The 14,087-nt window shown below is 37.6% G+C and overlaps 1 protein-coding gene across 2 annotated transcripts in view; it reads left to right on the top strand.

The window, feature by feature from the left end:
• The window catches only part of SPEF2 (sperm flagellar 2), a 189,746-nt gene that overhangs the window by 555 nt on the left and 175,104 nt on the right, over positions 1-14,087 (top strand). For both annotated transcript variants that reach the window (XM_005556713.5, XM_073993291.1), the window contains exon 2: positions 10,257-10,359. In XM_005556713.5, coding sequence (XP_005556770.2) covers positions 10,257-10,359 — 103 coding nt within the window. The remainder of the gene's footprint in view (positions 1-10,256; positions 10,360-14,087) is intronic.

Consider the following 14,087-nt stretch of genomic DNA (forward strand, 5'->3'; position numbering starts at 1 on the left):
CATCACCAGAAGCAGAAGCATGGTGTGCTCGCTGGCTAGTCGATGAAATATGAAGCCCCTGGACAAGTTACAATACCTTCTCTGAATGTGTTTCCTTCTCTATAAAATGGACCTAATAATGCTTTCCATACTTAATTGACCGGCAGGGGAGGGTGGGTGTAAAATAAGTTAATGTAGAATACGTTAACATTTACAAATTTTAGTAAATTTTAAGCCCCAAATCACAAACTTTAGCTATTTCTGGTCACTATTGGCTCTTGCCCAGAGCTGACCTTATTCACCAACCTAATTTTATCCTAACCATGCAGTTGCCACCCAAAGTTTCCAAGTCTGACAACCGCAGAGGCAATTTTACATGCTGGCAGCTTCCTTGACTGCCTGGTAATTCTTCAGTAGGAGTTCATTTTTCAGTTGGTTTTTTTTTTTTTTTTTTTTTCCTTAAGGCAAGAGGTTTTCAGGAAGTCATTTCAGTTCATTTTCCCAGAAGAACTTGCTTAACACCATCTTGCTACCAGAGAGGCAGTGGTGCCAGTTCAACTTTAGGTTATCCACAGAAGTTGCTAGATGGTAGTGTTTCTGTGGGTGCAAAGTAGTTATTAATACTCTCAGCATGAGGATCTTTAACACAGAGCATCTCCTGTTGCATTTCTTGAGGCAGAAACGTCAGACTCTTTCTTTGTCAAATGACCATGTACACACTCCCTATGAACTGCAATAAATTCTTTCCTGGTATTCTATAATTATCCCATTGTGTCTCCAACTGTTTATTTGCTAAAATATGATGGACTGGGTACAATATTTAGCATTTATTGTTTCTTATTCCTGTCTCACCATAGGTGCCAAAATAAAATATCATGCCCTTAAGTTGTACTCTTCTAAAGGAAAAGCAGATACATATTGTTTAGTTTAATTAAGTTCATTTATTTTATTAGTAAAAACCACACCCGGGCTGGGCACTGTGGCTCATGCCTGTAATCCTAGCCCTTTGGGAGGTTGAGGCAGGCGGATCATGAGGTCAGGAGTTTGAGACCAGCCTGGCTAACATAGTGAAATCCTGTCTCTGCTAAAAATACAACAATTAGCCGGGCATGGTGGCGGGTGCCTGTAGTCCCAGCTACTTGGGAGGCTGAGGCAGGAGAATCGCTTGAACCCGGGAGGCGGAGGTTGCAGAGAGCCGAGATTGCGCCACTGCACTCCAGCCTGGGTGACAGGGCGAGACTCTGTCTCAAAAAACAAACAAACAAAAAACAAAACAAAACAAAAACCACCCTTTGCTGAAGTCCCCAGGACTCTATTGCAACATTTTGAAATACTTTTAGGAGAAATAAATGAAATTAATAAAGACACATAAAATAAAAGCAGTAGATGCCATTATAATTTTAATTAGTTTTGGAAATTTTGGTTTTGAGAGGTGGAGAAAGAATGACTTCATTCTGTAAACATGAAAAGGCTGAAGACTGAGTAAGATTTTTAACAACATTTAGCCTATGAATGGAAACTTCCTGGCATCTGCTTTCCTGAGTTGTAGATCTGGAAGCTAGCAGAGACACCCCGTTCTAATGGAGTGTCCTGCTTTCCATTCACTAGCAAACGTATTAATTTTTTTTAATCGCAACTACTATAAGAGAGATAGACCTAAAGAGTCCTCGAGGAGGTAACCAGATTCCACATTGTAAAAGGCCTTTGGACTATAGGGAACACACTTAACTGTGTTTGTAAGCCAACAAGCTAGGATTTGTGCACCCAAGGAAGCACATTTCCTACTGCTGCTGTCCCATCACCAGATAAACTGTTCTGTGGTGCACAACGGAAGGCTTTGGATGATTAGTAGAATCTATCATGGAAGGACTGTGAGTAGGTACAACCTCTGGGGGAAGTAATCAGGCAATTTCTGGGTAAGGGAAATGTAAAGAGCAAGAACTTGGAGGTTAGACTGCTTGGAAATCTTTTGGACAAGTTATTTACCTAAATTTCATCATACTTAAAAACAACAATAATAATGATACCTCATCTGGTTGTATCCAGATTAAATGGGATATTAAATGTAAAGCATTTAAAATAGCACTTTGGATATAAATTCTAAATCTTATTTCTCCACATCTATCAAATAAAAATAAAAACACCAACGTATAAGGATATTTGAACAAGGATGTTTATTGCTACATGAATTACAGGGGCAAAAATAAAAATTGAAAACAATCTGAGTATCCTTCAGAAGTGTAATGCTTGGATAAATGGTGCTTTATTCACACTATGAATTGTTATGCAGTTATTACAAAGAGTGAGTTAACTGCTATAACTTTTGGCCTAAAGGATATTTATGTATTTTTGTCAAGTAAAAACCAAAAGTTAGAGCTTACTGTGACTAGTATAATTATATATTTGTACCAATTAGGAAACATACACTTATGAATATGGCCATTTATATGGACATGAAGAAAAGTATGGAAAGACATATACTGGACTATTGACATACACATGAGTCTTCATATTATGGTTGGTGTAAGAATAAAGGAAAGTGTGGAAAGATATAAGCAAGTGTGTTATAGGGATTACCCTGGGGAAGTGGGAGATTGCTAGCTTTTCTTTATACATCTCTGTTATCTGGCTTGTTGCTTATATTGCCTTTGTAATTTGAAGGGAAAATTCAATAGAGCATTAAAGATAAAAAATCAAAAGAAGCCAAACGTCACATGACAAAATAGGAGAAAAAGAGGTTTAATACTTTAGTTGAAATGTCATAAGCATATTATAATAAAGTATTGTGGGAGCTTGTGGAACAGTTATATGGAGTTCAAATGAAGTCTACGAATGAAAGAAGAATAAATAATGAAAGTTATCCCTTATTGAACATTTATGTAGGTATACCAGACCCTGTTCTAAGCTCTTTACATATATTTTCTTATTTAATCTTAAAAACAACCCTAAGAGGTATTGCCCTGGATGTTCAGGTGAGTCAGGAGGAGGAGAGGGCTTAGTAATTTGTTCAAGGTCTTATAGCCAGTAGGCCGTAGAGCTAGAGTTTGAACTTAAGCTTTTAGGTCCTATATTGGACATTAAAGTTTTAAACTTAGGTATAAATATATATGTTTAAGTAACTCTCTCAAATATATTCATTTGAGCTCTTTTTATAAGGATTATTTTTCATTTGAAGTCACAAGAAATACAAAAATTCAGCCATCTAGGCATGTTATAATATCATAGGGCATAACCTAATTCCTAGATGGTTAAGTGGCAAAGGTGGATGAATTAGTGTTTGTTCAGAAGTGGCCCAGTTCATCGTTGCTTGTTGGGACAAAGAAACAGGAGAGAATGCCGAGCCTGTGCATTTGCTGCCTTGTGAGGCTAAATAATGGTTCCGTTGTTGGAGAGGCAGTCAAAGCTAATGTGTGCTGTGTTTTACTTTTTCTGATCTAGAGATATTTCATCTAGATAGCAGTGATAGGTGAAATTAGATTAGATTAAAGTCATAATTCCTGCCCCTCTGACTTACAGTACTTAGGGAAGCCACATTGTTCAATAGTATTTTCCAATGTTACTTCTACTACCAAAAGCTTCTGAAATTACAATAGTTGTGAATTATTCTACTGCTAGGGCATATTCCTATTTTAAATAAGGTTAATTAATATATTGGGATATATTAATCATTGCTTACATGATATATCAAAAAATTAAATAGATACATTTTTGTGAGTTTTGAGAGACAATCTATGCTCCTTGTTAATTGGGTTTGGGTTTTTTTTTCAAATGGGTTTCCATAGATGATTAATCTTGTCCTTTTATATTAAACCTTAGTAGCATTTGTTTTGGAGAGTGATATTTTCTACTCTTTGTCCTAAATTTTAGGGGCATCCTCTCCTGCATTAATGATACTTTCTTGATTCGTTCTTTTGTCCTAACATTTTCAGAAGGATCATATTTTATTTTAAGAAAAGATAGAGATATCAAAAAATCCCATTGAATATTCATTTTTGTGCAACAAAATAAAAATAAAATAAAATAAAGTTCATAATGTATTGTGGTAACCTTACCACATTACGGAATCATATAACTTTGGATCTGAAAAATAATCTTGAACATCATTTAATTCTTTAGCAGATGAGGAAATCTAATCAGATGTGTTAAGAGCGTTGTTTAGGATTATGCACCTAGGTAGTAGCAAGTTAGCAGGAGATTCTGAGCCTGCTACCTTTTAGTTCTTGTCTTCTTTAAACCTGGAGTCTAAACCTTACACATTTTCTCATACTTAAACTCTCAGAATCATTAGAAAATATACTGCTTCTGATGTAAAGCAACAGATTTCGATACTTCCTGGCTAGCCTTGCAGCGTTTTTCTTGATTAAAACTTGGCTATCATTGACTAAAAATTAATACAGCAAGTCTACTAGCAGAAGGCTATTGTGTAAATCAAAGCAAAAATTTTAAGAAATAGAGTTCCAAGAAAAGACTGATGCTCAGTATTTTCACAATTAAAAAGGGTTATAATATAGCAATTGAGATTTAGTTTCAGATAGTAAATCTCAGGAATTATGACAAAGCCTTCAAAGGATAAAACTGTGAAGACTGAGCATCCTATTCTGACTAAAGGAAAGAAAACATCAGTATCCCCTGCCGAAGATCTCAGGACACATCTGTATTTGCACAAAATTAGATTTATAGATTTGTTGTAACAAGAGAGAACATGTACCATGAGGACTGCGGGGCATCTCGGTAAGAAGGTGCTAGAAATGACTTGGGCTTGTGTTAGGTATTTTTGAGGAGGGTTCCAGGAAGTGGTGCCTTGCTGTGAATGAAATCCTGTCCAGAAGCATAGGAAATTTTATGATTTAGGTATCTTAATAAATCTTATCTAGAAGGTGATAAAAATGATCAAAGCAAAGCTATAATTAGTAGAGAAGCAGCAATCATTCTTATTGGCCGGAATAGGGACATACTTGGTTATTTTTGTGTTTTGGACAATATTCTTGTTTTGGTCTGAGCTCAGACGTGATTACAGAGGGATTTTGTTTTTGTTTTGCTCCATCAGTGTCACAGAGTCTGATGTTGGTGTGCTGTGAAATTGGTTATGTTCAGCGGGAGAATGCCAAGGCCTAGCTGTGGGCACCCAGCCAGTTTCTAGGAACATCACAGCCTGGTAGGACCAAGCCAGTTCCAAGCCTTCAGCAGGGTTTTTTGTTTGTTTGTTTGTTTGTTTGATCTCAAATGAGAGTAAATTTGCTTGGCTTTTTAAATGTAGTTGATAGTGCAGGCTAGATCTTTCCTACTCTAGTAAAGGAGGAGTAAAGGCCACAGAGCGTAAAATGGTATGGGTCTGCAGTCCCTTACCTCAAAAATTCTAAAATCCAAAAATCTCTGAAAACTGCAACTTTGTACCATTACTCATTTGGCAGCAAAACCTGACCAGAAATGCCATGAGGCTGTTTAGTCCTTATTTATTTCACTGGATGTGACTATTTAAATATTTTGCTGTATCAATAGACTGTGTTTAAGTACAGGTGCTTCCCCAGACCAGTGGGGGAGTTGTAGCCTATCTGGCCTAAAGAGTGGACCTGTATATGAATGCCAGGAATTGCCAAATATTTGCTTTCTGAGTACTGAATTGTGTTTTAAACAAGCATGTTTATACTGTAATCATTTAAGGATCTGTTATTCACAGTTTGTGTAATTAATATGACCTGTTTTCTTAAATTAGAAGACAGTAATAATAACAATAAAAATAATCACTGAACTTTCACTGTGGACCAGACAGTGTGCTAAGCATTTTACATACAAGATTTAATTCTCAAAACTACTCTTATAAGGTAGAGCCCATCACTTTCTCATTTTTACAGATGAGAAACTGTGGCTACATAGTTGTCCAAGGTGAAGCAGCTTGTAAATGAGCCACCAGTCTAACAGAGAATCTTTCTCCAGAACCTGTGTTCTCCTTATCACCATGTGGAATGTGGATGGCTTTCTGTGCTTCCTCCAGCTGGCTAAGGGCCATTTTGATGGAAAGGCACATAGATCATTTCACCTGCTGTCCCAGCCTAACATAGACCCATCACCGAGGCCTGCATCAAAGATTTATTAGAAAAGGAAACTTTAGTGATGGGGACCAGGCATGTGGCTTGGAAGATTAGAGGCGGGGTTCAGTTGCTGCTAAATAATTTTAATCCCAGATGTAAGTAATTTTGGGTTTAGGATGAAGATTGTCACTGGGCTCCCACGGTTTATTTACTTATCATATTCTTTCATTGTTGCTTGTTCTGGAATCAGCCTACCTCTTTTTCCCCATACAAAATTTCAATTGTTAGTGCAAATTACTTTATAGAGGTGGGCATCCTGAAATTAGTCATAGTATTCAGTGACATTTGTGGGAAGAAGAACATGACAAACCAAACAGAAAAAAAAAATAAGCGTTTTCTTTCCTTTTCTTTTTTCCTCACTGTTTCTCTCTCTCCCTATCACCTTTGTCTCTTACTCTGTCTCTCTGTGGCTTCTTATCTGTCTTCTTTTATTTTTTGACATGGAGTCTTGCTCTGTCACCAGGCTGGAGTGCAGTGGCGCAATCTCGGCCTACTGGAATCTCCGCCTCCCGGGTTCAAGCAATTCCCCTGCCTCAGCCTCCTGAGTAGCTGGGGCTACAGGCACATGCCACCATGCCCAGCTACTTTTTGTATTTTTAGTAGAGACAGGGTTTTACCATATTGGCCAGGCTGGTGTCGAACTTCTGACCTCGTGATCCGCCCGCCTCAGCCTAAAGTGCTGGGATTACAGGCATGAGCCACCGGGTCCGGCCCTGTCTTCTTATATGTTTTAATCTATTAGTCCTAGTGTATACACTTTTTCTTCAGCCTTTTCTTTCCTTGTCTAATTTCTTATACGTGTTCTTTTTTCTTTTTCTTTAATTTTTTTCTCCAAGTTTCCCCTTTGTTGCTTTTCTCATTTGCTATATTCTTCATTCATTGTTCTAGTTTCTGCTAATGTGGCACATGGGAAATCTGAAGTGTCTTATGCATAAAAAACTTCAGACAGATATTTTGGTACTTGCTTATTTGTTGTAAACTACTCTGATAATGAAGTACATAAGTGTTTACTATCCTTCTTTAACCTTTATACTGTAAATACTTCTATTTCATCCATATCATAATTGCCTTATTAATATGTCATGCCATTTCAAAGGAAATGGGTAATGATTTTATTTTTCTGGCTACCTTTTTGTAGAAAATGGTTTGCTACAGACCGTTTGTCAGCCAAATTGAAGATGAAGGAAAGGGATTTAGTATTCCCCAGTTATTCCTGGGCTAGACTTTCAGCATTCAGTCAACGTGAACAACAGGCACAGTGCAAACCCCAGAGGGAGGCAGGAAGGAAAAGAGATTACCTGAAGGTAACATAGCAACAGCTCTTGAACAGAAAGCAATAAGCCAAAAACTGGGACACGAGCCTGATAGCATAGGAAGAGAAAGACACACGTACATCCATAGATGAATAATGGTTTTAGGTCCAGTGGCTCTTTAGAAAACTAAGGGAAGTATAGGGATAGGTTAGGGAGGAGAGAAGGGAAGAGGCAGAAAGAAGGAAGCAACAGAGAGAAGAGGTGAAAGACACAGCTAGAGCACCCTGGGTGGCACATTGAGGATCGTGGTGGCAACGAGAGCTTTGGAGTCTGTGAGGGAAGGAGAAAGCTGCAGTGACACAGGAGGAGGTGGCACACTTTGGCCCATTGGAGCAGAAGGAACCCTTTGGATTTCAGTTGCTTTAAAGACTACTGAGGTATGAAGCCGGAAGACACTTGCTGAATAACAGATGACATTTGGTATAAGATCAAGCCAATCCTCATTTTACTAGCATCACAAGGCATTATGATATTCAAGTGGTGTCGCATTAAAGTCAGAAAACATCATTGCCTAGGTTATGAAGCTCAAGCTTAACTTGTGCTGTAAGGTGTTCCAGGCGGTACAGTAGATCTAGCTGAGTTATAAAGCTCAGGTATGCCATGGATTTCAAATTCTCCTGCTGGAAGCTTTGGGACATACGGTTCTCTAACTATATTTTCTCAAGAATTGCTTCAGTGTTTCACATTAAGACATAGCTTTGGAAGGACAGATATGACTGATAGGAAGGGCATCAAACCATCAACTCTGAAAGAATGTATCATGGGTTTAGAGTGAGATCATTCTGCCCTAAATAGTTTTAAAATGATGATAAAACTGGTCTGTTTGTGGAAAAGCTTGCTAAACTCCACTAATAGGTGCCAGACTGTGGACTTTAAGAATAGATGGAATGTGTCTGTTCTCACATGAACTATATAGCTGAACACAAATTTATGTGATTGGAAGCTTTCATTTTCCTAGAGCTTATAAAAGTTTCATTTCTTTTTACCTATTGCTAAAGTGATCCATAGACAAAAGCACTGTTTCCCCTTAATGTTTTTTACCTTTTATTTTTTCTATTGCAAATAAAAATTATGTAACCATAATTAATAGATTCTAATTCTAGACAGTTCAAGAACTCACCCTGAATAAATAGAATCAATGGGAATCATTGACATCTTTTTAAACTACTTTTATTATTGTCTTGACTCAACTTAAGGATTGGGGTATTCCTCTGAGTCTAAAGGGTTTTGAGAACAGATCTTAAGAAAGTCTTAGGGAAAACTGTGGTCTGGCATCAGATATGCAAAAAAGTATCATAATATGGTGTAATCTTTGGAGTGTGGACTGTGCAGTGGCTGTTACGGAGCAATTTAGCTCACCTTCCTGCAACTACACAACCAAGCGTCACGTCTACAAATCATGACGGAATGTTATTTCTTCACGGTCAACTAGCCACCTCATTATTAGTCAGACAGGTAAAATAGAAGAATCTGGTAAAAATGAATTTGTGATACTGAATGACATATAATATTTCAACCGATGCTAACTAAAGGACCCTGATGGAAGCATGTTGAATGTTTTTGGAGGATTTTGAAGTGATTTGAGAGATGATGGCTTTGGCCTATGATAATATAATTTATTTTATATGTAATCCTTAAATACCATGTAACTCTATATATTTTACTTTATAAGAAAAATACAAGTAACTCAAAACTAAGAACATTTTTTTTTTTAAAAAAAGCAAATTCTATTGAACACTTAAAAAAAAATTTTTTTCTCGGCTGGGCGTGGTGGCTCATGCCTGTAATCCCAGCACTTTGGGAGGCTGAGTCGGGTAGATCTTGAAGTCAAAAGATCGACACCAACCTGGGCAACATGGTGAAACCCCCCTCTCTACTAAAAATACACAAATTAGCCGGGTGTGGTGGCACACGCCTGTAGTCCCAGCTCCTCGGGAGGCTGAGTCAGGAGAATCACTTGAACCTGGGAGGCAGAGGTTGTAGATCATGCCACTGCACTCCAGCCTGGGCAACAGTGAGACTCCATCAAAAAAAAACAAAGAAAAAAATTCTGCACTTATCATTATGTGCCTACTATGTGGCAGGCATGGTATCCAGCAATTCTCAAACATTACTGCATAAGAGAGCTATTAATATTAAACAGCTCTCTGAGATCAGATATAGATATGATTATCTCTATTCTAGACATGAGGCTGAAACTCAGGAAGATGAAGCAGCTTGCCCAATGTCACACAGCTAGTAAGAGGCAGAGCCAAGATTCCAAGACAGATGTCTCTGGCTCCAAAGTCAGTTTTCCCTGGGCTATCTCTCCATAATTGCATGGGACAATAACTGGGCCATAGTGTCCCCTCTGAACCATGAAGGAGAAGTTTGATTATGCTCAGGAGGTTTTATTTAAGAACGTGCAAATGGCTTTAGTAAACTTTCCATTGTTTTACAGGTTAAAATGAAGTCTTTGTTTAAAAGAAGTTAGCTTGCATCTCACTTGGCCACTAGATTGCATGGGTTATCCAACTAAAGTATTAGAGTATAATTTTATAAAATATATTTAAGGCTGGTTTTTAATCTAATGTTATTTACAAATTTTTTTGGTAGCATTTTTAAAAAAAAATTTTATCCATTGTCTTTCTCTTCCTTCAAAAATTTGTATTTCATCAATTATTGATTTATATTTATTTGGGGATCTTTGTAAAATATCTATGTTAAATGTCAACCTTTTCCTTTGGTTATTAAAAGACGTTTCTAGAAATATATTCATAGCATTTTGAGTTCCAGTTAAATTGTGTAGTTTTTAGTGTATGTATATTTAAAGGGATCATTAGCTCTATGAGCAACATTGTATTCATGGTTTTTATCTCAATGTTTTGAAATTCAGGTCCCAAGTCATTTGCAAAGGCATTTTCCAGTGGCTTTCTACTTGGAGAAGTTCTATACAAGTTTGAACTTCAGGATGATTTTTCAGAATTTTTGGACAGCAGGTTAGTGAGATTATTCTTTGTTGTTGTTGTTATTGATTTGTTCTGAGACAAGGTCTTGTTCTGTTACCGAGACTGGAGTGCAGTAGCGTGATCATAGCTCACTGCAACCTTGAACTCCTGGGATCAAGCAATCCTCTTGCCTCGGCTTCCCAAATAGGTGGGACTACAAGTGCATGCCACCACGCCTGGCTAATTTTTGTATTTTTGGTATAGACGGGGTTTTGCCATGTTGCCCAGGCTGGTCTTGAACCCCTGGGCTCAAGTGATCCTCCTGCTTCAACCTTCCAAAGTGTTGGGATTACATGCGTGCACCTCCACTCCTGGCCTACTCTTTAGTTTCAAGAAAAGTTAATTTCTTTGGCATTTGGAAAATCCAAAGTTAACTTCAAAGAATCATTAATCATAAGATCCCTTCCAAACCTCAAACACCCAAGCAGAACCATTAATATGGAAATTGTTCCTTCCTGGCACATACATTTTTTATTTTCTCAAGAGTACAAAGGAGAGACTGTTATGTGGTTGCAGCAAGACCTCATCTCTAAAGGGGACTTATTTTACACCAGATTTCTTCCTGTTTTGTTAATTGATTGTTCCTTCTTTTAAGAGAAGAAGTGAAACAACATATAGTGCTTTGGGTAGACAATTAGTATTATTATTTGTGGTTTAAAACTATAAAATAGAACTTAACTACTAATAAAAAATTTACAATGGTTTTTGTTTTTAGTGGCTATATTGAAATATAATTTATGTACCACAATTCACCTAATATATTCACATATTTAGTATCTTCACAACCATCACCACCATCTAAACATCCAGCCTCTGGCACCTACTAATCTACTTTTCTGTCTCTATGGATTTGCCTATTCTACACATTTTATATCAATGGAATCACACAATTTGTGACATTTTGTGACTGGCTTCTTCACTTAGGATAATGTTTTCAAGGTTCACCCATGTTAGCAAGTATCAGTATTTCTTCATTTATATTTATTTTCTGAATAATTTCTATTATATGGATACACCATACCATATTTTGTTTATCTATTTATCAATTGATGGATACAATCCTCCTTTGGTATTCTTGGGGTATTGGTTCCTGGACCCTCTACAGATATCAAAACCCAATAGGGCAGCCATTAAAGTTTAAAGTTCCAAAATCATCTTCTTTGACTCCATATCTCACATCCAGGGCACATTGATGCAAGAAGTGAGCTCCTATGGCATTGGAAATCTCTGCCCCTGTGACTTTCAGGGTACAGCCCCTCTCCTGGCTGCATTCACAGGCTGGTGTTGAGTGTATGTGGATTTTCCAGGTGCATGGTGCAAGCTGTCGGTGGATCTACCATTCTGGTTTCTGGAGGACAGTTGCCCTCTTCTCATAGCTCCACTAGGTGGTGCCCCACTAGAGACTGTGTTTGGGGGCTCTGACCCCACATTTCCCATCTACACTGCCCTAGCAGAAGTTCTCCATGAGGGCTCCATGCCTGCAGCAAACTTCTTGAATGCTTTGCTGCTTAGAAATTTCTTCCACCAGAAATCCTAAATCATCTCTCTCAGGTTCAAAGTTCCACAGATCTCTAAGGCAGGAGTAAAATGCCACCAGTCTCTTTGCTAAAGTATAGCAAAATCACCTTTATTTCAGTTCCCAATAAGTTCCTCATCTCCATGTGGCTATTAGAATATATAAGTAACACTTATAACTCAATAATAAAAAGACAATCCAATTTAACAATAGGCAAAGGATCTGAATAGACATTTCACCAAAGAAGCTAACACACAACTAATAAGGAGACGAATAGATGCTCAACATCATTAGTGTATTATTCCATTTTCACACTGCTGATAAAGACACACCCAAGACTGGGCAATTTACAAAAGAGAGTTGTTTATTGGACTTGTAGTTCCACATGGATGGGGAGGCCTCACAATCATGGTGGAAGGCAAGGAGGGGCAAGCCACATCTTACATCGATGGCAGCAGGCAAAGAGAGAGGTTGTGCAGAGAAGCTCTTGTTTTTAAAACCATCAGACCTTGTGAGACACATTCACTATCATGAGAACAGCATGGGAAAGACCCACCCCTATGATTCAGTCGTCTCCCACTGGGTTCCTCCCACAACATGTGAGAATTATGGGAGCTACAAGTTGAGATTTGGGTCGGAACACAGAGCCAAACCATATCAATTTGTGTTTAGGAAAATGCAAATTGAGATCACGAGATACCACTTCACACCCACTAGAATGGCTATAGGCAGAAAGATAGACAATAACAAGTGATGATAAGGACATAGAGAAATCAAAACCCTCACATAATGTTAGTGCGAATTTAATTCAGGCACTTAAAAAAACTGTTTAGGTGTGCCTCAAAAGGTAAACATAGACTGTCATACCCAACAATTCCACTTGTAGGTATACACCAAAGAGAAATGAAAACCTATCCACGTGATAACACAATGTTCATAGCAGATTATTCCTAATAGCCAAAAAGTAGAAACAACTCAAATATAGTTGGCCCTCTGTATCCATGATTTCCACATCCATGAATTCAACCACTTGCAATTCAAAAATATTTGGGAAAAAAAAGTCACAGAGTTCCAAAGAGAAAAACTTGTATTTGTCACAAACTGAGTACTACATTGAATCTACAAGAATGAAGTAATATGCAGGCATTGTATTAGATATTATAAGCAATCTAGAGATGATTGAAAATATACAAAAGGATGTATATAGATTATATACAAATACTATACTATCTTATGTGAAACCACCTCAACCTGGACTTCATTGTCCATATCACTGTCAGCATTTTGGTCAAAGCCATTCAACAAGTCTCTAAGAAGTTCCAAACTTTTCAACATTTTCCTGTTTTCTTCTGAGCCCTCCAAACTGTTCCAACCTTTGCCTGTTACCCAGGTACAAAGTTGCTTCCACATTTTCCATTATCTTTATAGTAGTATCCCACTCTCTGCGGTACCAAGTTACTGTATTAGTCCATTTTCACACTGCTATAAATATATACCCGAGACTGGGTAATTTATAAAGGAAAAAGGTTTAATTGACTTATACTTCCACATTGCTGGGGAGGCCTCAGGAAACTTACAGTCATGGCAGACGAGGAAGCAAACACATCCTTCTTCACAAGGCAGCAGGAGAGAGAAGAGTGAGTAGCAAAGTGGGAAGGGCCCCTCATAAAACTATCAGATCTCATGAGAACTAACTCACTATCACAGGACCAGCATGGGGGAGGCTGCCTCCATGATCCAATCCTATACCTCCCACCAGGTACATCTCCTTAGACATGTAAGAATTATGGGGATTACAGTTCAAGATGAGATTTGGGTGGGGACACAAAGCTTAACCATATCAGCTGCTTTATTATTTCTGTTCTTATTGTCATTTCTGGACTTCTGCTTGTTTTGGGTTTAGTTTTCTTTTTGTAGTTTCTTGTTATGGATGGTTAACTTTTTTATTTTAGATTTTCTTTTTTAACATTTGCATTGATGGCTATAAATTTCCCTGTAAGCACTGATTTAGCTGTATCAGGTAAGTTTGGGTATGTCATTTTGCGTCTTTATTTATCTCAAATAATATTCTAATTTCCCTTGTGATTTCTTCTGATTCTTTATTATTTAGGAGGATGTTATTTAATTTCCACATACTTTTGAATTTTCCAGATTTGCTGTGTTACTTATTTCTAATTTAATTACAATGTCATTGGACAACACA

This window comes from Macaca fascicularis, chromosome 6, assembly GCF_037993035.2.
Source record: "Macaca fascicularis isolate 582-1 chromosome 6, T2T-MFA8v1.1".
Lineage (NCBI taxonomy): Eukaryota > Metazoa > Chordata > Mammalia > Primates > Cercopithecidae > Macaca > Macaca fascicularis.